At 45.0% G+C, this 26,033-nt stretch overlaps 1 protein-coding gene across 1 annotated transcript in view; it reads right to left on the bottom strand.

Annotated features, from left to right (window-relative positions):
* Nucleotides 1-15,878: 15,878 nt before the first annotated feature.
* The window catches only part of TCAF2 (TRPM8 channel associated factor 2), a 41,593-nt gene continuing 31,438 nt past the window's right edge, over nt 15,879-26,033 (bottom strand). Inside the window, exons 10-11 of the mRNA XM_080393714.1 lie at nt 19,428-19,569; nt 15,879-18,999 (exon numbers count right to left, since the gene is read on the bottom strand). Of these exons, the coding sequence (XP_080249840.1) occupies nt 19,501-19,569 (69 nt within the window). The 3' untranslated portion in view covers nt 15,879-18,999; nt 19,428-19,500. The remainder of the gene's footprint in view (nt 19,000-19,427; nt 19,570-26,033) is intronic.

Below are 26,033 nucleotides of genomic sequence, written 5' to 3'. Positions count from 1 at the left end.
AGGACCACGGCGGCCAGGGCTGCTGGACGCTTGTGCCTTTGTGCAGCTTGCGAGAGGCAGGGAGGAGATGGCAGGGCCATAGGAGGCACTCGGTGGCGGCCATGCAGGGGGCTGTCAGGGGGCAGGAGGAGGTCAGTGGAGCTGGGAGAGGCCTTGTGAGACCAGCAGCTGTGGGTGGGGAGAGACAGGGAAGGGAGGCAGGGGCAGAGGCGGCTGACCGGGATCTGCAGGGCGGAAAGTCCTCCCCTCATGGAGGAAACATCCTCCTCCTGCCACAGAAGAGAGACAAAGCCTCCTGTCTGTTCCCTCCACCCCTGCACAGCTAGCAGGGAAAGGACCAGCCAGCCCTGGGCCTTAAGGTTGTGCCACCAGAAGGTGAACAGGTCATGGCAGGCTGCTGGTGCAGCGCGGGGGGTGGCCAGGGCTTCTGGCAGTTGTTCTTCACGGGGAACCGCCGAAGCTTGCGACAGGAGAACTGCAATGCAGAAGAAAACTTCTCCCACGGCTCATAGCCCTGAGGAGACAGCTTTTTAAAGCCGCAGCAGCGAAATGCAGCTACTTCATGTCACCAGATTATCCCAAAGCAGTTTCACCTGCTCAGCAGAAATTTTGGTTATTCTTCTGCCCAGAAGGGTTCATCTATCCCACACAGAAATATGCAGAGCAATCACCAGTTTGCATGGTCAGGTCCTGCATGACTACACCTGTGGCAGACACATCTGCCTCAGAGGGTTTCTGGCAGTGCCCATCAGTTGCCCACAGGGTTAGGCTGGCTAAGAGACACTGCGAGACCTTCTGCACATGACAGGGACACAATTTGAGCTGGCTTAGCGGAAGGTAGGCTGAACAAAGCTCCTGAATAGAGGCTACGAGGCAAGCCTCTGCTTCCCTGTTGATACTTTTCAAATTCATTAAAAGATGTTAGAAACTACTGCTGTTCCCAGCTGGAAACAGGTACATCTCCAATAGGGCCAAAGCAATCAACAGAAGTTTGGCTCTTCATTGCCCAAAAGCTGAATCTTTGCTGTCACAGGTTTGCACACAAGAGGAACCACTTCCTCATTCCTGTTTGGACAAACTTGCTGGATCCATAGCATTCACACCAAAACTGCAAAGTTTAGCAGTGTTGGTCTCATTTGCCCTGTATCACTTCGCAAGAACATCTGTGTCTAAGCAGCCTCTTCTAGAACATGTTTAGACATTTTCAAGAAGTCTTCACATGGTAGGATGGCCATCCTACACTGTCACATCTTAAATGTTTGAAATTTGCTTAAAGAATAATGCTTTCTTCATTCCAAGATGGTGAACCAGGCCACCTCAGCCTCTCCTCTTTTGGCATAATAAGAGCCATGATTCAGGGTTTCCCCAAGTCCTCTCTCATCAAATTCCCTTAAAAGAGCCAGGGTGGTCTCTCTTGCTGTAGCTCAACATCCAGGAGACCCAAAGAATCCTTCACAGATATTTTCCTGGAGTGCCATGAATGTGACAGGCTCTCAAGGAAAACCAGGCAATTCCTATTTCCATTCTGGTATGTTAATCCTTTCACAAACACAATAAATCCTCCTTGTCTATATGATTAAATACCTCTGGGTACCAGCCTCTGTGAGAAGCAAATGCCCTTGCATCAGAAGGGAATTATTATGAACATGATATTGCAAAGATGGAGCTGGAGCTGGATCTGGAGGGGTGGGAAGAGTCTCAGAATAACATAGACAGGTGTCTCTTCTTTGCCCCAAGAAGACTTTCTCTCAGCACAGCTTTTACTGTTACAGCAGAAAGACTTCATTGCAAGTGAGGAGAACGAACTCTTTCACACATGCATCAGCACCCAGATACACACATGCCTGACATCCTCTTCAGCCCTGCTTACTGCTGGTGTGTCCTGACAAATGGTTTCCATCATGGAGTATACACATCGCAATGTGGCATGCCCAGTGGCTGCAGTCTTCTGCTTCCTCCGCACACAGACCGATGCAGAAGTTTACTTCTTTGCTGCCCGTGACAAGTACTGAGACCCAAACAGAAAAGGAAATTCTGCTAAAACATAAACCCAGCTCTTCAGCAGAGGCAGGGCTTGAGCAGACAAGAGTCTCTGCAGGTTGACTGTGGGACTGAGGGTGAAGGCAGCCCTAAGAGAGAGGGTCCAGGTCGGGAGCAAGGTGGGGGGTGTAGGATGCCACCAGAACTGCTGAGCTCTGTAGTTACCTTCTCAGCACCTGTACAGGTCAGGTGGGAGCCCATCCCGTTGCAGTTCTTGTTCTCGTTGCTGGAACATTGTGTCAGACAATACGCAGGACTAGCTGACTTGAAGTCCTCTTCAGCTGATGGACAGCAGATCCTGCCTTGCCCTGTGCATGGAGGACAAGCACAGAGCAAGCACCAGTGATTTCCATGGGATATCCCATAGTCCCTGGGAACCACACAGAATTGTTTCCTCCCTGTGTCTAAGCATTTGCTATCCTATGTTTAGGTCTTTGCTGAGACTGGGATAAAATATGGGTTATGAGAAGATCTTCCTAATACATTTAGCAGCTCCAGCTACATCAACAAGCTGATTATTGTGGATGTAACCTCTCATGGAAATCTGTGCCTGCAAAAACCAGTAGTATCTCAATGTAATCAGACTCATCTGTCACTATTTCTCCAATCCCTGACTTGAAATGCAGTCTGTTGCTTTCCTTTGTCCTTATGTCCTCCCTCGTAGTTGACTCTTCCTCTGTTTTTAAGAACAACAATTTTGAGTGGGGAGATGTGGGAGCAAGTTAGCCACCTGACTAACATAGGAGGTGTTAAGAAGAGATGATCTACATCATTCCTGGTAAGCAACTTTTGCTCATCAGGTATCTTAAAGACACAGTCTCTGCCATTCTTAGGTACTGCAGCAAAGCTTTGAGCTCTTTGCAATTTCAGGTCCATGCAGAAGATATGGAAGAGGACGAGTAGAAATCTTAATAAAAGGGGAAAAAACCCTTTTTTGGTTAACTTCTCTAGTTAACCCAATGTTCTCTGGTGATGCCACATGCAGAAGTACCATGGGTCACTTCCATCAGCAGGACTCTTGCCAGTTCATCTTCCCTCCTTTCCATGCTGGCTGCTGGGAAGCCATTCTAGTGCATGGCACTGTTCACCTGGTGAAAGAAGGAAGGGTGGTACGGGCCAGGTCGGGATGAGCATGCTGTGGGACAGATTAATGTTGTCCTTTCTCCCTGCCTGAAGAGTTGCTGAAGCGGAGGCCATATGGTGTGGCTGCACCCCAGAGCCAAAACATTATGAGTCATTTCTGAAATCCTGATAGTTTTGCAGTTCTGGAAAGCAAGTCGGGGTGGCTTCCTGTTTGCAGAGCGCTGCGTGCTTTGCTGCTGGAGTGCTGAGGTTTTCAGCCATCCCTCCACAGCTACTGAACTCACCAAAGAGTTATTAAAGCAAATGAAAGCAGTGGATGAAAACTGTCCAAGTAACAAACACCATCACACTGTTAATGGGAGCAGACCTCCCTCGCTCTGGGTAGTTCCAAAGAACAGTTATTGATGACTTGTAGCCACATGAGAACAAGCATCTGTGCTTCCTGCACAAACATTCAAGTGCCATACAACAAAATGAACATAACTGTGAGGGAGGTTCATGTCTACACCAAAACCATGCCTGTACTGCAGCTGCAACCCCTTTCTGATCAAATGCCTACCCGTGTCTGTAAGCTAGGCTAGCAGTTCAGGCAGTTCTGGCAAGAAGCAGGCAGAGGGGCACAGTATTTATTGCTTCAACAAGGCAGCCTGTGCAGTCCTATCTCTCCTGCAACTGGTAAGTGGTCAGGGCAACCACAGAGCTGCCATTGTCATATATTTTCCTTCTGGCACAGCCGTATGGGCAGGAGAATATCCCATATTTCTGCTAGGCATGAGGGCTGAGTAGTGGTAGAGCACTGCTGGCTTCATGGAGGTGCAACAGAGCTGGTGTGGTTTAGAGCACAGGGGACCTAGATCTTCAGCCATCCCAGGGGTGTCCCAGGACAGCTGTATTATTTTTGCCCATCGACCAAAGCAGTACAGAGCTGAGGTGCTAACCTGCTGCTGCAGTTCACTTTTGGATCTCCTAGACAGACTCAAGGTAAGTGGGAAATTTCTTAAAAGCAGTCTTTGGATCAGAAGGGGTTGGATCCTCTGCTGTAGGGAACTGAGGACCCCTCATCTGCCAACCTGATACATCATCTGGGCAGGTTTGCTGTTTGCCAGGGTCTTGCATTTATGATGTTGTGGAAAGATTGTCAACACTTGTCTGGCCTTTAGACTATTACACCCTGCTGCTCTTCCATGTGGGCAATGATGGTACTGCCAGGGGAGACCTGGCGCATATCAAGAACTACATGGCTCGGGGAACAAGGGACAAAGTCCAAGGGGATGGGAGCCCAAGAAATATTCTCCTTGATCCTGCCAGTGAGGGTGAAAGGTCTGAGGAGGAATGGATGGATTCTGTGGGCAAACAACTGGTTATGCATCTGGCGTTGGTGTTTGGCACCAAGAAATGTTGTTTTGTTATGATCCCAGTATGAAAGGCACTCACACTCTTTAAAGTACCAGCTAAAATGTTATTTACCAGAGATAAAACTATAAAGAGTGGATAGTACAGATAATGTTATGTCCCTTTGGATGCTGGGAATCCTGAGCTGTGCAGCACTGAACCGTCCTCTGATCAGGTCACAGGATACTGAGCAGGTCCCACCTCTGCAAAGGGCTACCTCATTTTGCTCCTCTGAACTCTTAAAGGATTTTATTACAGGGAAAACAACTCTATTCATAATTTCTTCTTTTTTTCTTTATCCTTTACTGTAGAGAAGGGAGTAAGTCCAATTTTCTGGGATATTTAAAAGTAGCTTTGTGGAAAATTTTCAAACATCGAGGTTGAGGAGATAATCATGCACACTGTTAGGTTTTAGTTCTTGAGAATCAGATCAAAAAGTCTTGAGCTCTTGTTCAGCTTAGAATCCCCCAAACTTCAAAACAGAATAGTTGTAGGGCCTTGCCAGAGAAAAAAAATCATAGCATTTGTACATTTGGCTTCAAAGTATAGAACGAAGGTTTTCAAGTTCAGGGTGGTTAAAGGATTTGGGGGAACTTTCTGGATAATGTGCTATTGGATATACATGTAAACGATTTGTATTATTAGTGCAGGTCACTTCATTGACTTTGGATTGCTCATAGATTTGGCATATGTTTATCGGGGCACAGAGAAAAGAAATGATTGATGCTTGTATCCCTTACTTCCCAACTCCTTTGCTGGGATGAAGCTGGGAAGAATCTGCTCAGCTATGGCCCATGAGATTTGGAGGAGCTGCAGAGAGTGTCCAGCTCTGTCACTGCTGTCCCTTGGGGTGTGTGTCAGTGGTCTTAAACTGCAAGATCAAGAATTCTGTAACATTTGCTTGAAAAAGAAACCACAGCCACAAGACAAGCAACTGCTTGGCTCAGGATCTTGAAATGCAGCATAAAAACTGGCTTGTGCTACAGTCTGTGTTTTAACATAGGGGGAATTCAGGTGTAGCATTTAAGAACAGGCCATCGATCTGTTTATTTAGATTTGAGATCAAAATAAACCATAGTAAACACAGTCCAGCGCTGCCTTCCTGTAAACATATTCAAACCTGTGAGGTGAGGCAACTGCTGTCTTAGATCCTTAGACAGAGCAAGTTGCTCTAATTTTACTACAGATAACTGCAGATATATTCTAGCTGAGGATCAAGGTGGTAAATTCACTGCTTGGACTCTGTTTTACTTCTGACACGAGCTAAAGCAGCAGTTTCTTACTACACAGCTACCAACTCTGAAAGCACAGCATGAAGGCAACCTCTTCCAAAACATTAAATGAAGTTCAAGGCCCTGTTGGGAAGTAGTGGGACCCTAACACACAAAGGCAGGCTTGGGAGGGAGCTAAGAACAATCTCTTCTATCACAAGTACAATTTAGAGCTGCTTCTTAGATTCATTACAGTTCCATAGCATCCAAACACCATTTAAAACTGCTGCAGAGCACCATCATATTTCCATTTTCATGAGCAAAAACCTGCTTAGGAGATGCACTGCTTCATTAGATCGTCTGACCAGCTGGGGAAAGGCTCTCCTCGGTGGCCATCCCCAGGATTTAAAGAAAGGAGTCAAATTCTTCTTCACCAGATGAGAAAAGGTTTCTGCCCACAGATTCATTTTTAAGTCATTATCATCTGGGAGTTCAGACATATTTTGGTATTCAAAATATTTAATTAAGGCTTCCCAATCAAAAGCCTCTTGCACCTATAAATCATAAGAAAAGCGAAACAGTACAAAATATATGTATGGAAGTTTAGAATTACTCTACCTGCATTCTTTACTAAATTCAGTTTCTGATTTTTTACAGGATATTTTTCTTTCTTTTTTATAAGTGTAGCTACCTGACAAATTCTAAATGCCTACTGAAGAATCAGAGTCGCCCTTTAACACCATCAGACTATTCAACACGCCTATGTTTCTAATATTCACACAAACCCCCAAATCAAGTATTTATATAAATGATTTTCATCCTGGAGGGCATGGCTGTGCTTACAAACTTCATTGCTACTCTTTTCTTTTGCAGTTGTTACAATTGTTCAAAACAAGATTGATACAAATATCCACCCATGTCTCCATGCTTATAAGTATGCATATGTGTGATATCTCTGCATATTTAGAATGCATAAGACTGTCTTCTTGCAGCACAAAATACAGGCTCCCTGCTTGGTGACTCTGCACTCAGTGTTTGTAGTCAGTTAATCCTGGGGACTCCTGAATGAACTATTGCACCAACAAAACTGAAAGACTGGCTTAAACTGGAAAAAAAAAAAGAAAAAAGAAAAAAATAAGAAACCAGTATCGATGATGAGAAGTCATGGTCGGTAATGGCTAAAGGCTGTGGTTTACGTAGTTTACCATTGCATCCCAAACCAGTACACTCCACAGGCTTTTACACTGTGCTGAGATCACAAATTACTCAGAACAAGTACATTTGTTGGGGACTGCTTCAAACACATTTCCCTGCAGCCCTGGGTCTCCTGGTGAAGTGTGCTACTCAGGGACAGATCATGACTGACTCATGTTGGTTTGTGGAATCCTATGAGCTGACACATAAAGACACTGTTGGAGACTAATAGAGTCAACAGAGAGAGATAATCTGGGGTAGGCATCAAGTGGCTGCAGAAAGTGAGGAAAAGGAAAGGAGCAGTCCAGATTTTAAATTACCAATTTGTAAACCTTTTGCAGGCTTAACTTGCCTGCAGATCACCTGCAGGTATGTCTCCAGGGCAGTAAATACTTCCCAGTACTTCAGCTGTGATCCATTTTCAAGGTAATCTCGAATCTTCTTTCTAAGTTCTAGTGCGAGTGCATTATGGGCCTTATCTTTTGGGATGCCCAACACAGTCTTATTCATATAAACAGACCAGAGACTGCAGGTGGCTTTGGAGGCGTGAGGGGAAAACTGTTCAGATTGCTGCTGGTTGTGGCCCAGCTCATGAAGGGCACCCCAAAGGCCATTGGCTTCAAGGGACCGAACACCCACCACCTCTGTCACTGACTTCAAATGATGCATGACTGGGTTGCCAGCATGCATCCGACCTGCAGGGAAGGCAAACCACAAACAGTCTTGGGAATCTGCCTGGGAAAGCTTATGGCTAGAACACAGGATGAAAATAATTCTCTTTACATTAACTCATTCTTTGAGCTGTTTGTCACGAGTGGATGCTACTCATTACGTGCTTCCACTCCCTCTGCTGGACTATCAAATGTATCAACCACAAGCAAAAGTTTAACGTGCATATTATATGCTTTTCTGCTTCACTTCCACTCCTCGGCACTATATACCACAAAGAGCAAAAAAAGGCCAAATTACTTTTGCCAGAGCTATGGACACTGCAGATGACCTTACTCCCAGCTACAGGAGTGGAGAGGAGGTGTGGAAATCCAATCCTGTCTATACAAGAACTTTCTGTTGACACTGGTGCTTTCGTATTTTCAGATCTGGCAAGGAAGACACTGTTGCCAGGACAGTTTGTATCCTTGTACAGCCAAATAACTGTATGGCTTGTGTTGATGAAAATGACCCCAGCACCCTCCCCAGCTCTCCCTAGAAACTCTGTGATCTAAGTTCTGGCTCTATAGGAAATACATGGGGGAAAAATATAATGATAAGCAGCAGACACAATTAAAGTAGAAAAATGGATTATTTTTTCCTGAAATGCTTCCAAAGAACAAGCAGATCTTAATGTTGAAGGCAAGGGACTAAAATGTTTCACTGCAAAATTCTGTCAGGGCCCTGAGTGCACCAAAAGGCATTAATGGCCTTGAAGAGCCCCACTTGGGGATTCCACCTACACCTCCTGTCAGTGGCCCCAGGGGCCACGTTTCAGCTCAGCCCTGGGCTGTCAGTCGCTGCCTGAGCTATGTTGTAGGTGTGTTTGTCTCCAGCTCTGTCACAGCCATGCCTGTGTCTGGCCATGGACCCTGTTGATCCAGTCCCTGATCCACGGTCTGACTTCCTCACGGGATTTCAGATGTGCCTCATCACGATGGGCCTGCCTGGTAATCCTGGTTACCATCACTGAACCTGACTGAGCCGTGGATTGATTTCTTTGCTTCACCACAGACCTGCCTCATTCCTGAACACTTGTCGGGCAACCTGGACTCTCAGCTGACCCTGGCTGTTGTGCCAGCTCTGCCCTGCTTGCCTCACTTAGGTGTTGTGGGATGGCCCCTGTCCTGCTGGCTGTGTCACTGCCATTTCTCCCGGCTCCCTGTCCCCCAGCCAGCATCCTCCACTGTACCCTGGCAATGTCTGTTGTACCAGAAAGCAAAACAGGAACAAAAAAAAATATTTTTTTAGATATTTGTGTGTGTGTGTGAAGGCAGATTTTTCTCAGTGTTTTTAGCAAGACAGCTCTTTACTATTGAAAAATATTCCACAGTTCAGCTTCAGCTAGAACTTGCTGCTGCTGGCCACAGTTACTACCTTACTATAATTGTCATCCCTTTGGTTGCAGTTATGCTGTTTGTCATGCTGCTTGTAAAAATCTTTTTTCAGAAAAGACAAACAGACTTACCATACTCCTTAGTATCTCCCATGAGTTTCTCAGTATTGCTGACTACAATAAGCAGCTTTAAAAATCATGTTTCAGTAGCTTTTCATAGAAATTTACTATCTTTATTTCTTTTTCTTTCAGTGCCAATTCAATAGGCTCAATGGATCCTTCACTGTTTTTTTACAGCTCCAGCACAGTGCAGGGAGGATACAGAGCCATTCGCACCTCTGAAACGGTGCTACTCTCCGCTTATTTCAGCAGGCACGATAGAAGCTGGAAGAGTTTTATATGTTGGGTTCTGCCAGTGTGGCCTCTGATGGACACAGCTGTCTATCATCACATGGTGAGTAGCTGTGCAGAAGGCTGGAATACATTCAGAGACGGAGCCACATAAATCAATAATTCAGAAGTCTTTGTTTCTAAGTGCAACTTCACTCAGAGAATGGCAGCTACCTGAACAACAACTGTTTCTTTCAGGCAGCTTCTCAGTCGGTGCAAACTCATTTGAAAGATCTGATTCATAGCAGCTGTGAATCAAGTCTGCATGCCTTCAGGGTCATGCTGGTTTTTAAGGCTCAAGGGAAGGGAAAACTAGTGGCTTTAAAGTTCACCTCAACCTGTACACATCCAAGGATTTTAAACTCTGGTATTTGGAAATCAGTTCTTCCTGTGCGTCAGTAAAAATTACTGCAGAACAGCCACTTGTGTCAGCGCAAAACCTACCCGTTGGCCTGGGTCAGACACATGCCATGGCTAGCTTACTGGGCTTGCGGGGTCGATACAGCTAAAACAAAGCAGGGAAAGGGATGGACTCTGCTCTCTGACATGCACTGCCAGATGAACTGCTTGCTCATCCCTTATACCTGTACACAATTATTCATGACAATTATGTTACCTTTGTGTCCTGTGTCTGAATTTTCAAATAGAGCTGTCACTAATGGTCAGAGTGAATAGGAAAAATGTAATACTCCCATGTTCCCCTGTTGATCTTGAGGGGTTAGCAGTTACAAAAAGTAGCAACTGACATGTAATCTAAACACAATTGTTGCAGAGTCACTCTCAGATTACAACTTCACTGTTAAATTCAGAGCCATAGGTGGCCAGATGCAATGATTGATTACTCCAATAAAATCCTTCTTACATGAGGATATACCTGGAACAGAATATGCAGCATGGCAACATAGCACCTATGTATCATGGAATCATGGAATGGTTTGGGTTGGAAGGGACCTTTAAAGGCCATCTAGTTCAACCCCCCTGCAATAAGCAGGGACATCTTCAACTTAATCAGGTTGCTCAGAGCCCCGTCCAACCTGACCTTGAATGTTTCTAGGGCTGGGGCATCTACCACCTCTTTGGGAAACCTGTTCTAGTATTTCACCGTCCTCACCATAAAAAATTTCTTCCTTATACCTAGTCTGAATCTACCCTCCTTTACTTTAAAACCATTACCCCTTGTCCTGTTGCTACTGGCCCTGCTAAAAAGTCTCCCCTATCTTTCTTAGAAGCCCCCTTTAAGTATTGAAAGGGGGCTTGTTATTTATTTTGGGTTTATTTCACTAGTGATTATAATTAACTGGTTATTAATAACTGAAGTGCAAGTTGTTTACACTTGAGCCAGCCTCTCTTGAATTAGTGCTACTTGACTGACAGCTGCTACACCACGTGAGTTAAGCTGCTAGAGCTGTGGATTATTGACAGAGTGGTGGCCTGGGAAGCTGATGAACTGATCAGTTCCAGTGGTAGAAAACACCTCCAGTGTTACAATCAAGTAAAGCTAAAAGCATCCTCCAATCCTACTGAGAAAAGTGCAATACTTGAACAAAGATTAATTGCAAATAATGGTGAGATTTGGCCTTTAGGAGCCTCCTTACCACTCCTAACAGGCTTCAGTTCTACTGGTCTAGCGAATTGTCTTTAAGCAGCACGTTTCTAATGACAGATAACAAAATGCTGCTTACAATAAACTTTCCCCCCTACCCCTTCCCTTATTTCTTGACTGATGTAAGTGATGCTATGCCTGCTGCATAGGGTCTTATTACATAGTAGGTTGCCTGTGCATCAGTTAAATGCCTCGATTTAAGTTTCAAGATCTTGTTTGTCCTGCCTAAAACAGCTAGCTCTGTGTCCCTTCTTTCTGTTGCTATTAGCATAAACCGTTCCCACCGTAATAACAGTAATGTGACACTATACACATCATTTCGTGGCTAGCCTGTCTCCCTGCACTGTGTTTTACCCTGGGATAGCCTCAGGTTTAGCAGCACAATGTGTTACCTTTCTGTACAACCTCTTGACATTCACAGAAGATTCTTACTTTCACAAAGGGTCTCCTTGAACTTGGTGGGATTAATCTGCTGATTTGAGGATCTGCGTGATCTTGTGGTGATGTTACTGCCTTGTGTATTTCCCTTATAAATACCCATCACAGGTAAAGACAAAATGTTCTAATTATTATACTTGCCATGAGATATATGGACATCTGCCACCATCCTCTCTGGCCTTGGAAAAGTTGCTGGGATGACTGCCAGTCTGGCTATTGCATACATCATCTTGTTGCAGATGGAAAGCAGACTCTCTGGGTTGTTCATGTGGCGTACATCAGCAGCTGGTACTGTCAGGATGATGTCCTCTGTGGCCAGCTCAGCCCAGGGGGCCGGGTAATGACAGATGGTTGACTGCCAGGCAGAGACGTCGGTTTCCCCTAATTCAGCATTCAGGTGAAAAAAGGTAGGCAATTTAGAAAGAAGTTTTAAGTGTGACTAGAGAGGAGAATCACTACATAGCTAAAACTCTCTGCATAGCCTCAGAAACAAGTTAATCTAGACATAACTGGACTTCACTGAATCAGGGGGAGAACCTGAGATTCTGGTGAGGGGTCCAGTCATCTTTGGTGACCCTATGTCTACTGTCACTGCAAGGGGTTGATGACATTAATTTTTGAATATCAAGCCACTTTGAAGGTGTCTCAGAAATGCTTATACTGGCAACATGGACAGAGATTAATTCCTAAATGCAAGTCCTACCAATATACTTTCTGCACTGAGAAATACAAAGCTTTATGCAAAGGCTTTCCTGGGGCATTATTTATTCTGAAGTCTTTTCCATGCATGACCACAAAAAACCAGGAAAATGTAGGCAAGCAATCAATACAGAAATACTTCTTTACTCCCCTGCCTGTAGTTAGGTTTTGGGACCGCTTACCAAACCAGAAGAATGGAGCCTGCACCGCTGCTTTAACTGTGACTGGTATTTGACCTAAAGTTCTCTCCTTTGGCACTATGCCATATATGAGTCCACCCCACAGACTAGAGACTTCCATGGAGTTTTTTTCAACTTATAACTAACTTCTTTACCACCAAGGGAGGCTGCTTCAGGTCTGCAGCATAGCTGAGGACATCAGCGTGACAGCTAATCTGCACCTGGTGGGGACCAATGGTCACCAAAAGGCACTGCAACTTGGTCAGGCTTGAGTAGCTCCATTCCAAATTCAGTGTGTTCTGTAGCTGCCATAGGCTCTTGTCTCAGCAGGGAAAGACAACAGTATACTACCATATGGAACATTCTTATGTCGGCACAGGCATCAATCAGATGAAAGAGGCATGAAAGAATTCAAGGGCAGACTTAAGCCCCATGAAGAATAAAATGGAAATGCTGGATCAACTGTCAAAGAAAAGCAGAATTCTCTTTCTACAGCTCTGTTTGAAAGGAGGGATTTCATTGGTTTTGAAGAAATTTCGAAGTTGGTTGGCCCCAGTTTTAGCACCCTTACTTACCATCACAGCTACCACAGCTGTGCTGCTATGAATGGATCAGCACCAAGGTGAAAAGCAGAGCACGAGCAGAGATTGTCCTGATATAAAATGAGTGAGAAGAAAGGAAGGTGGTGAAGGGGATAATGTCCCCATTTATAATTCACCTGTGTTCCATGCGCTCTCTGAAACACTGTAATGCTCCCATGGGCCAGCCATCAGTGACTGAAGAAGTCCCTGGTTTCCAGACTAGTTATTCCCAGTTCTTCCTAATTTTTTTTTTTATATATATATATATATATATATTTAAATGTACATATTTTTAAATATAAAATAGGACAATTATCTGCCTAAATAATTGTCCTATTGTCCCTTCAAAGAGAAAAAACAACTCACCCTGCTATGCGATAATACTGTCTGGACAACTACCTCTACAGTAGTGTTTATCCCTTTCCACTTACAATAATGTAAGGACTGGTTTCAGAGTCAAGATATAAACCCCAGAAAAATATTTTTTGATAGTGTGAGTGTTTGTCCTAATGACAAAGGTAATAAAACTTGAAAGAAAACAGCTTGGAGGCCTTGAAATGAGGCAGGATGATAGCAGAAGATAGCAAGGTGGGGCAAGTGAGATATTTTTACAGTGGGCAGAAAGATCTATTAGTCTCCTCCACATAGACAACATTCAATTTTATTATTTCTCATCCTATTTAATGTCAATACAGGGATTATTCCGTTAATCTTGAAAGCAACAGTATGGGTATTTGTCTTGTTTGACCTCTGCCTTCTCTAGGGGAATGGAGTGGTATGATGAAGGTGGTATGAGACCAATGTGAGATGACCACAGTACGGACCAGATGAAAATCGGAGGTGTGTCCATTACAGCTGCATAGGGCAGTCATTTTTTTAGGACAGAAGTGAGTGTAACTTGAGAAATGTGGAAAGATGTTTATGATAGGAGAAACTTGGGGAGAAATTGTTTGTGACTTATTAAGGCCAAGACAAACTTCAAAGAAATGAGAACAGAAACAAAGAAAGTTCTTCTGACTGTAATGAGAAATAAAGGCAAATGTTCACCTCCAGGTTAGCTACAACAGCAGAAGCAGGAAAATGCAGAGTGACTACTCTTCTGGGAGGAATAGAAAGCCCAGTGCTTCTCCATGCTTCAGGATCTTAGAAAGAATCACAAGCATTATCAAATAGAAACACGTAAGTCGTATGATAGCCTTCAAGTTACAGATAAAATTCAGCAGCTTCAATTCTAATCCTAATAAACTAATTTTCTGAGGCTTTCACCTTTGTGCTGAATCCTTCCCCATCTGACCAACAGCTAACTCTGAATCTTCTTTGAAAAGTTACAATTCTTAATGATTTATAGGGAATTGAGAAAATGCAAGGTAATTTCAGACTAAACTATCAAGATAACCCTGCCCAACTGTCACATCATAAAAGTTAGTTCAGTTGGATAAGCTTGGCATCAAGGTGACCTTTCTGTTAAATTTTATTTAAAAACAAAACCCCAACAAATATCAGAAGTGACATTTGTTTCTGAAAAGAATGGAGGACAATCTCCAAAATCTGTGATTTTATATGTCCATTTTATTTTTATTTTGTCCAACTAGAAACACTCCATAACAGTGTGGCATTTTTTCTTTCCCGAGAAGCTCTACTCAAGCAAGACAAAATACCCAGCATGCAATAACATCTTCAGGTAATGTCATTGCACCTGAATTTGCACCTGAATTTGACAAAGAGCAGTAGTGGTACTTTATATTGAGCAACAAGTTAAATCACTTCCTCTGGAAACATTTATGTATGAGCCATGTGTCTGGTCAGCTCCTCTACTGCAAAATCAAAAATTTATTCATCATCTGACCAAAATTGTACCCAACAGAAGATCAAATGATTAATATACCAGCACCCATTATAAGACTGAGGCATTTCTGACTACACGGTGAGCATGCAATCTGGGACAGGAAGGAAGCAGAGAGATTTAGACTCTTATATTTATAGAGTACTCCGGGCAGCCTGATTCCATTCCATAGTTTTGGTGCTGCTGAAGAAGGAAAGAGAAAAATATGCCCTACCTTAATTTCTTCCATTGATCTGAACAGTTACAGTTGGAGAAGTAGTCATTTCTGGAAGATTTTTGTTGGGAGCACATATTCATTTCTATACATCAAGGAAGTTGTCATAGAGCTCTGCAATGTTGATTAAAACCATTTCCAGAGCTGCCTTTGACTGGGCTGTCAGCACTGACCCTGGAAAAGTACTAGTTCAGTCATCTCCTCCTGGACAGAGCAGACAGCTAGGGAGGTCTGAGCTGGAATCCTCAGGAACACTGTTGAGGCCTGTGCTAATTTCTTGAGCCAGGAGGAAGGTGGCTTCAGAGCTTCTTTCTTTTTGTGGTTTTCCCAAAATTGGGAGAGTGCCTTGCAGAAGTGGTACTGTGAGAAAACCTCATCAGGATGTGAGACTGGCTGACTTGATGCTAGTGTGTTATTGCCTAAGATACCACCTCCAAAATGTTGTAGTATTTTGTTCCCATGCATCCCAGCAATGGCACTCTCAACAGCATTCCCTGCTGTTCCCAGGACCATGCCTGTTCTCCAACCAGCAGACCACCACCCCTTGGAGAAAAGACATGAATCTTCACCTTCTCACCACTGTAGGCTTTGCAGCAGTACACACTCAGGTTTTCCTTAAGATCTGTTAGTTTGCAAGGGAACTTCTCCTGGCTTAGGAGAGAGAAAAAGTCCTGTAGATGACCACAACTTGTCCTCCCTTCCCAGCATCAAGCCAATCAATGACATTGAGGATAAAGGTGTTAATCGCTGATACCTGGAAAAAGTTTTCACAAGTGAGTACCACAACGTGGCCCCTGCCACAGTGTGCAGCTGCAAGGAATGCCTGGTGGGAGGCATGCATAGCAATGGGAAACACTAATGCACAATGGATGAGTAGATGGGAGGGGACACTGCCATATTCAGTTTTGCATTTGGTAACTCCCTTCAAAAGGAATTCTTTTTTTTTTTTTCTTTTTTTTTTTTTCCCCACCCAATTCATGTCTGGAAAAGCAAAAGAAATCCTTGTCATCCAGACTTGATTTATAAGTGCTGAAAGCTGTACTCATCTTTGCCCTGTTAGTAGTGAAACACTCCTTGTTTCAAGAAGTTATCAAGGCAAATATAGTAATCTCTGTCAAAAGAGGCTTGAAGGTTAACCCAACAGATATCACCAAGTGGCAGCAATGTTAAAATTATAGGGATCACCAGCTTTCCTTAAGCATGGTATCAATTGAATTCCAGGCAAGAATGGTGCTGTGTCTTTGTGACTCATGTCATATTTTTCTGCAATGGGCTAAGAAGCTACCACCCACAGAGGGTGGCTCTGTCCTTTACAAGAAGTTGTTGTCCCCAGGGCACAGAATCCATAAGAGATGAGCCAAGCACTTCCTAATCCTTTCCAATGCAAAGGCAGGCATGCACCTCAAAACATTCACAGCAATAGCTTCAACTAATCCACTTGATTTTGCTTTCAGAAAGTCTAGAGGCTCTGACACTCTTCTAACAATTCAGCTTTAAGGTGGTGACCTCCAGCACAGAGCAAATGGAAACCAGGTAGCAAAACGTTAAAACTATGGTAGTTTTTTGCAAAGTTGCAAAGTCATCTGCTCTCTTGCTATTCTCTTTACCACAGGCTTCAGTAGAAACTTTAGCCTTCGTCGCCTGCCTGCCTCCCCATCCTGGGATATAAGGATAATTTTCTCCATCATAATAGTGGTTAAACACTGAAGAGATGCCAAGACAGGTTGTGGAATCTCTGTCCCTGGAGATATTCAGTAGCTGACTAGGCAAAGCCCTAAGCAACCTGCTCTAGGTGGCCCTGCTTTGAGCAGACATGGGAGCAACTGACCTCCAGAGGTCCCTTCCAACCTCAGCTATTCCATGATTCAGTTTTCCATCAGCATGTTCCAAATGTATTGGCAGTGCAGAACATGTGAAAAATTAATGTGAAGACAATGGCTTATTGCCTCAGCAGAGCTGCCTCCTGAGCACAGTCTTATCATGACATGGTCTATTATCCTTGTCTGAACATAGCTCTGAGACAGAGATGAAGCTGTAATATATTCTTCCTCATGTAGCAGTATAAGGTCCAATTACAGAACTTAAAATTCCCACCTTATTTATCAGAAATTCCCTGAAGAATTATCATCACTTTCAAGAACTTCTGATGAGAAAAGAAATTGCCTTACTCTAATAGTCTAAGGTCACCTGCCTAGTCGACGAAGGGCAGGTGGTGGATGTAGTTTTTCTGGATTTTAGCAAGGCTTTTGATACAGTCCCTCACAGCATCCTTCTGGACAACTTCTACAGCTGTGAGATGAACAGGTCCACAGTGCGCTGGATGAAGGCTCAAGGGTAGAGCTCAGAGGGTTGTGCTGAATGGGGCTACCTCTGGCTGGTGGCCAGTCACTAGCCAAGTCCTTCAGGGGTCCATTCTAGAGCCAATTCTCTTCAATATTTTTATCAATGATCTGGTTGCAGGAGTTGACATTAGCCAGTTTGCTGAAGATGCTAAACTGGGAGGTGCTGTTGACTCTCTGGAGGGACACGAGGCCTTGCAGAGGGATCTGGATACATTGCAGCATTGGGCGATCATCCATGGCATGAAATCTAACAAGAAAAAATGCTGGATTCTGCACCTGGGATGAAGTAACCCTGAGCACAAGGATAAGGTGGGAGAGGAGTGGCTGGAGCGCGGCCCTGCAGAAGGACCTGGGGGTGCTGGCCGGCAGCAGGCTCAGCGTGAGGCAGCAGGGTGCCCTGGCAGCCAGGGGGGCAAACAGCACCCTGGGGTGCATCAAACAGCATCACCAGCCGGGCAAGAGAGGTGACTGTCCCGCTGCGTTCAGCCTTGGTGCGGCCTCACCTCAAGCGGTGTGTGCAGTCCGGGGCCCCACAATTTAAGAAGGATGTGCAGGTCCTGGACTGCATCCAGAGGAGGGCAACGAAGCTGGTGGAAGGGCTGGAAAGAATGTCCTGTGAGGAGTGGCCAAGGACTCTGGGTTTGTCTAGTTTGGGAAAAGGAGGCTGAGGGGTGAGCTCCTTGCTCTCTACGGCTTCCTGAGGAGGGGAAGTGGAGCGGGCAGTGATGGCCTCTTCTCCCTGGGATCCAGTGACAGGACGCGTGGGAATGGTCCAAAGCTGTGTCAGGGGAGGTTCAGACTGGACATGAGGAAGCATTTCTTTACCGAGAGGGTGGTCAGACACTGCAACAGCTTCCTAGAGGGGTGGTCGATGCCCCACGCCTGTCGGTGTTTCAGAGGCATTTGGACAAGGCCCTTACTAACATGCTTTGACTTTTGGTCAGCCCTGAGGTGGTCAGGCAGTTGGACTAGGTGATCCCTTCCAGTTGGAACTATTCTGTTCTATTCTATTCTATTCGCAGCACTGGGCAGGAAAGGATCACCTGTGCTGAGTCTAGTTGTCCCCCCTATCAGACATCTATGCAATATACATGGGGAATGCACAGCTAGATCATGGACCCTCTGTGCACAGAACCCAAGACTCATGGATCCGCACAGTATCTACCCCAGGTTCCCAGGGACTTTGAAATGCACCCTGAGGTGCAACAACACCCTGTAACAAAGCTAAGAACTATGCTTAGTTTTAATGCCTTAAAGTTTACACCACACCACAGGAGATCTGCAGGAAAGATAAAGGTCATCTTTTGTGTCCCAGGTCCTGCATCAAGAAGGATTTAAATACCTCAGGAAGTGGCCCCATAATTGTGCTGTTGACATAGTGGGGAAAAAATACTGTGTGTGTCATTGCATTGCAGATCAGACCCAACCAGAAGTTTCTTCCAGAACAGTCATCTGTTGAACATTTTAACACGGAGCACATGAGCCAAACTACTTGGTAGTTTCTCAATAATCTGTAGCAGCACCTTCAGCTCCTGCATATCCATCTCTATTCATGGTCATTTCTTTAGGGGGGCAGGGAGAAGAGATATTTTTCATTCCAGCAGGCTAATAGCAGCAAACCCAAGGCAGAATAAACACTATATACAATCTAAAGACAGCACAAATATTTAAATACTCACTGGGTGATCAGAAGTATCCTTGACATTCCTTTGGACACTGAGAAAGTGCCAGTCTCTCCCTCACTGCCTATGAAATATATGCCAGCCACGCTGGTCACCTGGTTCCCAGGGAACTCCAACAGCACCTTCTCCTTGCCATGTTGACTAGCCCAGTGCCAGGCCTGGCCTCCAACCAGCAGCCCTCCCCCCCCCCGCCACAAAGCCAACCAGGTCTTTCGCCCGCGCGCTGCCATAGGCGTCCATACAGTACACCCCCAGCGAGGGGCTGAGCTCTGTCCCCGCCTGCACTGCGGTGCCAGCCCTGAGCAGCAGCTGGGAGAGGGAATCCAGATGAGGATGGACCCCAACCAGGGCCTCGGGGGAAGGCTTGAGCCACTCCACAGCATTTCTGAGGAACTGGGAGAACTTGGAGTCCTTCAAGATTCCTTCATGGGAAACAACCACCATCTGGCCCTTCCCATAACAATATTCTGCAATTAGCCCATTGGTACTCACCAGCAACAGGAAGGCTTCATCTCCAGTAAGCAACAGCTCGTATGGATGATAGTTTGTTGTGAACTCAGATGAATTAACATCTTCCACCAGAGAGGCACAGGCTGCTGTGGAATCCATCTGATACACCTCTTGTTAATGAGTACTGAAAGAGAAAGGAAGGGAAGCACTGCTTAGGTTAGAAGCCACATTTGAAATGTTTAACATATTTAAGCTATTGAGATATATACCAGCTATGCTATTCTACAGTCCCATGAGGAACCTCTATCCCCAAGTGGTGCACAAATATATGGCCCAGGAGTAACGTGAGTCAGGAAAATACGACAGGAAGGAGGGAACATTACATGGCTACTAGTCCCACAATAAGCCCAACAGACATGTTAGGAAATGTACATTGAAGACACAATTCCAGTTAAGCCTTTCTATATTCTTCTGCCTGTGAGTGTCTGAATAGGTATGAAACTGCTTTATAACACTGACATGTCTGGAGCTGTACAACAACCCCAATAACTTTTTAATTAGATAAAATGTAGATTTCAGATTACTAGGTCTAGCCACAAGCTATTGTGCTTCCACGGCTCAATTTTAAGAGGAAGTCTGGCATCCCAGAGAGGCAAAGGCCTTCAGTTATCTCTAAGAGTGTAGGACATAGTGTTCACCTGTCTGGCAGAGGTGGAAGCAGTGGCTCTTGCCATTGTACACCTGCTGTCAGAATGCGTTGCACTCAATGAAAATTACATAGACTTAAAGGAACATGCCTTATATACAGAGTAAAGAATTTCTTGTTGGTCTCATTAGTGCCTTGACAGGGTGTCACATTAAGAAGGGGGGTTTCCTCAAACCCTTTATGTTAGATCAGCCTGTCCTTTTCCCAGGAGAGATGAGACCCTTGTGCCTGCCCAGCCTGCCCGCTGCCTGTGCCGTGACAGCCCGCTGTATCAGAGGGGATGTGACCAACCTATTAAGGGACCCCCGCTGACAGCGTCACTCAGTCAAATCCCTTACAACAATGACTCAAACCTCCAGAGACTTGTACAAAATGAACTTCAGCTGAAGATTTTTATTGCAAGTTTGTGACGGAGTAAGGTTTGAAGATTGCCGGTGATGACACACTGACTGCAAAACAAGCTTAGAACGATTCACCTAATAACAGCTAGCATGAGTTAGTCAAAAAATTAAGTTCTTACCCAGCAGGCGTCCCTATGGGGGAGAAGACAGGTTCAGCCTGCCAGCTGATCCCAGAAGTTACAATGGAGTCTTCCCTAACTTCTGCCCTCAGTTGCCCACTTTTACACTTCATAGTACATTGCGTATTCATTATCATACACACGACTGGTTACAAGTTTCTCACTTCCAATATAAATTAGTACGCATCCTCAGATAGCACTATGGAAGTTTTTCGCTAACTCCACATGCTCTCCAGGTGGGGTTTTGCCCTCTTTTGGGGGGGCTATTTGAGTCAGAGGTCATGATCTCCCACTACCACAATTACCTTTGTCCTACTTTCAACTAAGTTTCTGTTGATGCATGGGGGTCATGACACCTTATCAGCTTGTCAGCCAGAACTTACAGCTTTAGAGGGTGGGTCAGCTTGACCTAACCTTGTGACACTAAATCAGAGTGTGGTATTTTGGGAGTTTAGGCAACAATTTCCCCCCTTTAGATTTATTTCAGTCCAGGGCCAGTTCATTTTCTTTACATTTAGGTGAAGTTTGAGTGACACATTTTTGCTACTGATTGGTATCATGTACCCAGTGAAGTGTTAGTACCCTGGAGGCGGCTAACTTTGGGATGGAGGCGTGCATTAGTATTACAATGACATTATTTCATTTAAGGAAAGCAATTTTGCCACAATGGTCAGATCAGCAGCAGACACCATCTCATAGATTCTTTATAGGACAACTGCTACGCGGCTTATCAGACCACCAGGTCTCCTTTCCTGCAGGGAGTACAACAGAGCCTGGCCGAGGCGTTTCCACTCTGCTCCACTCTCCGTTACTCCTGCCAGCACATGCTGAGGTGGCAGGGTGTGCTGCTTAGGGAGCCGTGGTAAAGTAGATTCCATGCATGCCAACCATCCTGAAAGTGATAGCTCTATTTTACCCTAAAAAGCTTTCTGTAATACCACACTTCTGTTAGGTCCCGATTATCTCTAATACCCCCCCAAAGTAATTTTCCCACACAGGGTAATTACAACAAGGCAAAAATATTTATCCAGTTAAATTGATAACTAACATATATAATACAAATTATTCCATTATTGCTAAATCCCAGTAATGATACATTTAAAACTGATATACATAGGTTCTCCAGTATCTAACCATTTCCCCAGTGCTGGGTCCTGATGTGCAGTTGTGCTAGTCTTTTCTCAGAAGAGATGGTTTGCAGGGAGCCGTTAATATCCTGAGTTCTTTGCTGGGAAGAATTCAATGAAAGAAAGGAGAAGGCTCTTCCTCCTTGATCTTAGGTCCTCTTGGAGTTATTTTTATACTTGTCAAACAACGCATTTCTCACTGGCCCATGGGTCAGTTACATGATGACTACTTAGTAATGTTAGACCTCTACCATATCTGATAAATATGCAGAATCATTGTTAAGCTATAGGAGACAGGCCTCCCAAGTCTTTCCTGACACTTATAAATTTCTGAAGTTATAACTAAAAGAGACCTGTGGCCACACAAGACACTGGTGAGTCTTGAGCTATTAAATTAGTACAAGGCCTGTGAATTGCCTCTAGCAATAGCAACAATGCATTTACTGGGTAACCTGTTCCAGAACATAATGTATGGAGTGCTGAAGAATTAGACAGACTCATGCTTTTGCAAGGCTGTGTGTTTAGGGGCATGTCTTCTGGCATAAGCAGCGCAGTCCCCTTCCCTCCCCACCCATCTACCTGACCGTTAGGATAGATAACTGCATGCATTCATGACCAGCATTGTCTTCTCTCGGGCTACACTGGTGCAGCAGGTTTCACATATCTCCACCTGTCCAGACAGGAAAATTACCCAGTAGGGTAAAGCTGTGTTAATCTTTTTTAATCCGATCCTGCACTGGGTGCCACCTCCTTACATAAGGTGACCTAGTGACATGCTGGGTGCCTTCCTGTATCAGCAAGGGAACAGGGCAGAGACGTAGAGATGTGACCCATGGGGAGCAGAGGTAGGGTGCCCCTTCGCATCTGCCCCAGGCTGGAGTGAACGGAAACTCTAGCCATTTAATATTTGCTTCCTATAGCTTCAGTGAAGTGACTAGCCGATCTAAACCCATTTCCCTCGGACCTGAGAACACCTTGTCAAAATAGCCACCACAGATAGTTTTCTCCTGGTAGTTGGGACTCCATGTTGGGAGTCCTGGGTGCACCAAAAAGCCTTAACGGCCTTTAACGGCCACCCTCGCCTCCACCCGCTCCCCCTGCCCATGGGACCAGGGGCTCCGTTCCAGCTCGGCACTGGGCTTCCAGGTGTCGGCGTGCCTGTCTCTAGGGCTGCCTCCGGCCCTGCTCCCAGAGACGTGCTGTAGGTAGCTTTTCTCCAGGATGGGCCCCGCGGGAATATGTTCTAGCTTGTCTCCTGTCCAGCCTCTGACCCCCTCTCCTTCTGCTCCTGATGGGACTGTCTGGAGGGACCATGGACCCGGCCCATGGCTTGCCTCGCCTGGGACTGCTGAGGGACTCTGCACCAGCACCCTGCTCTGCCCCCGGCGTTCGTGCCCCATGGGGCTGTGCCCGGTCCGTGAGGGCACTGCCGGTGCTGCCACCCCCTCAGCTCCAAGCTCGCTTTCTGCCACGAGCAGCTGTCACCTGCTGCTCCCTCCCAGTGAGCAGCTCCAGCCTGGCAGTGCCAGGGAACTCCTCACCCCCCAGCACACAGCAAAGGGCGGGTGGCAGACGGCCGTTCAGGCAAGGGACAGGGTCTTCCTCTCAGAACGTAGTGATTTGCATCCTGATCTAACTGTGGATAATTAATTTTATCTTTTAAACCTCTTTCATTTGCTTAACTAGACTGCAGCCTGTGGGGAAGGCACCATTGGTTTCTGTGTGTTTGTGCAGTGCCTGGCACGAAGCTCTCGCCCTCACAGGGCCCTGATGGCCTAAAAAGAATAATTGTAATAAATGACTGTCAAATCCCAGGCTGAACCACTCTGAGCAGATAAAAGCTTTTGCTTTCTTGACTATTCAGTCAGGCGGTGGCGGTGAGCACTGAATTATCTATTACTTTTTTTTTAAGGTCGAGGTAAGGTCAAGATCTAATCCTGGGAGGTGGGAACTGGATCCCAGTGGAGATATTGTACATCCCACACATACCTTTTACATTCTGCAGAAGCAGCAACAGCTTCTGGCTGATTCTGTGCCTGATCTTGTATTTTCCCATTTAAGAAACAGCGGTAGGCTATGCACCCCAGCTCGGTAGGTTTCAGGTGTGTTTTTCAACCCGTTACCATGAGCTGGACCATATTCAGTTTTGCCTGGGTTTATTCCCAGCCCGTTTGGTGAGGCCATACCCCTAAACAATACCAAACACTGTGCCAAGTCCTCTTGGCGATACCCAACGCTGCTCTGCTATACATCTTGGCCATCCTGTTTATCTTTGGGTCTCCCACCGCTTATGGGTCATCTCAACCATCTCAACTTCCTATATGCAGGCTGGAGCATAGCCATAGTCTGTCTACACCAGTGCATGCATCAGTTCTGCACCTAAGCTCACAGACTTGCGTTCTATGCTCCTGATTATGGATCACAGGGTTGCTAAACTTTGTATTTCAGTTTCATCTTTTGTACAGGTTCTTGACTCCACTGATTTAGAGCAGAAGAGTGATGTATCCAGTCCCACTGAATTCAACACCCCAAGCAACTCCCAAAGAAATAATCATGGGGGTCAGTTTGTGAGCTCAAAGTCAGTGATACCGAACCCCCTTAGGATCCGAAGGAAGAAATAGGTCCAAAGACCCAAGTAGCTGACGTACATGTTAGCCACATGAAGGAACCACGTAATGGGAGAGTCCCAACCTGATGTTCTATCAGATTCTTACCCCCTGGGCTCTTATTCCACCACCTCCTATCACCCCAAATAGTGGCCATTCTGGACAAAGACAATGCTTCTGGTTTGCAAGCACTTCTGCCCTCAGCCAACCACCAATACTATTTTGCAATTTTCCCTTACTAAGGGCCTTTCAGCATAATTAATTACCAGCTGTTCTTCCTACTCCATCCAGGCACAGAGCCTATGTAAATTATTGGCAATGCAGGATTTAATCCAATGTCACACAGTGGGGACAATTTTTATTGTAGAGGTAAATGCAGAAAGTAACAGCTATTGGTTCATTTATGTAGTCCAGGGTTTCAATAACGTCCCCTGCTTTTACCTCTTCTTCAGGTAGGTCCGAAAAGGGAAGGCAGGCAAACATTGCATACAAGAAAGATAGTATCAGTTACTTAAGAATGTAATTCATTTAATCCACTGCTGAAAAGAAGTCTCATCTAAGTAGTGGATTTTTGGATTATGGTTTCATGAAAGCCCACAGATTTTAAGCCATGTGAACTATCAAAAGGTATGCCATGTCACCCAAGCTATACCGTACTGTTTCTTTTTCAAAAAAGAACAGAGAGCATTTACCTGAATTAAGCCTTTATACTCTGCAGAATTCTGTTTATTTTGGAGCGCACGAACTCAGATGCTCACTGTTATGAAAGGCAATTTAAGCCAAAACAGTGCTCTAATTTGGTGTGATGATTACATGGTAAAAGCAAGGCAGCTCCCTCAGAACAGCCCAAACATCTGCAGTCCCCTGTGGCCATTCTGTGATGAACACTTCTCAGTCTGCATGTTTCCGTCTTGCCCTGCACAGGCTTTAGCCAGGTTACCGCTTGCACTTGTTAACTCCTACAGAGCTCTGTGCTATGGCAGCTACCCGTGAGCAGCCTGAATCTCAGGGTAGTTTAAAGGTGACTCTGATTTGCATAAGCTGCAGTTCTACCAGCAGATCTAGACATAACCTGTACCACAGAGCCAGCGCCGTTGCCGCAGCCTGCATATCCAGTGTAGTGCTTTGCCTCCGACACACTGCCACGAGGGACCTTTTCTTCAGTGCATCAGCAATCAGAACCGTTTTTTCTCAGTTGTACGATATTTTTTATTTTTTTTCTGAAATTACAGTCATAATAAAAGTTCCCCCTTTGAAGGTCCTACATCTGCATGGTTGAATCTGGATTATGATAGCGGGGAACAAGGAATAATTCATGAAAATAACCCAGATCTACACACTTCTCTACAGGGTGTTAAATGCCAAGTATGCCTGATCTGAAAACATCCACATATCTTGAATTAAGTCACGGTACGCTTTAGGAAAAGAAGCCACCAATATCAATAATGTAAGATCATAGTGTTACTTCAATGGCTATTTCCTATCTAATAATGTACATGTCTACACACATAGTAAAATCCCTGGCTCTTACACAAATTATACTTCATCATGAAGTCACTTATTTTCACTTCTCTCTGTTATCAACTTACTAAAACAATTTCATGTTTCACACTAAGGCAGACAAATTTAAGTAGAATAATGAGTGCATTGTTTGTAACTGAAGAATATCAAATTGGGAAAGTGTATAAA

This window comes from Falco punctatus (assembly GCF_963210335.1).
Source record: "Falco punctatus genome assembly, chromosome: 6".
Lineage (NCBI taxonomy): Eukaryota > Metazoa > Chordata > Aves > Falconiformes > Falconidae > Falco > Falco punctatus.
The sequence above is the reverse complement of the archived record's forward strand: the minus strand, read 5'-3'. Positions and strand labels throughout refer to the sequence as shown.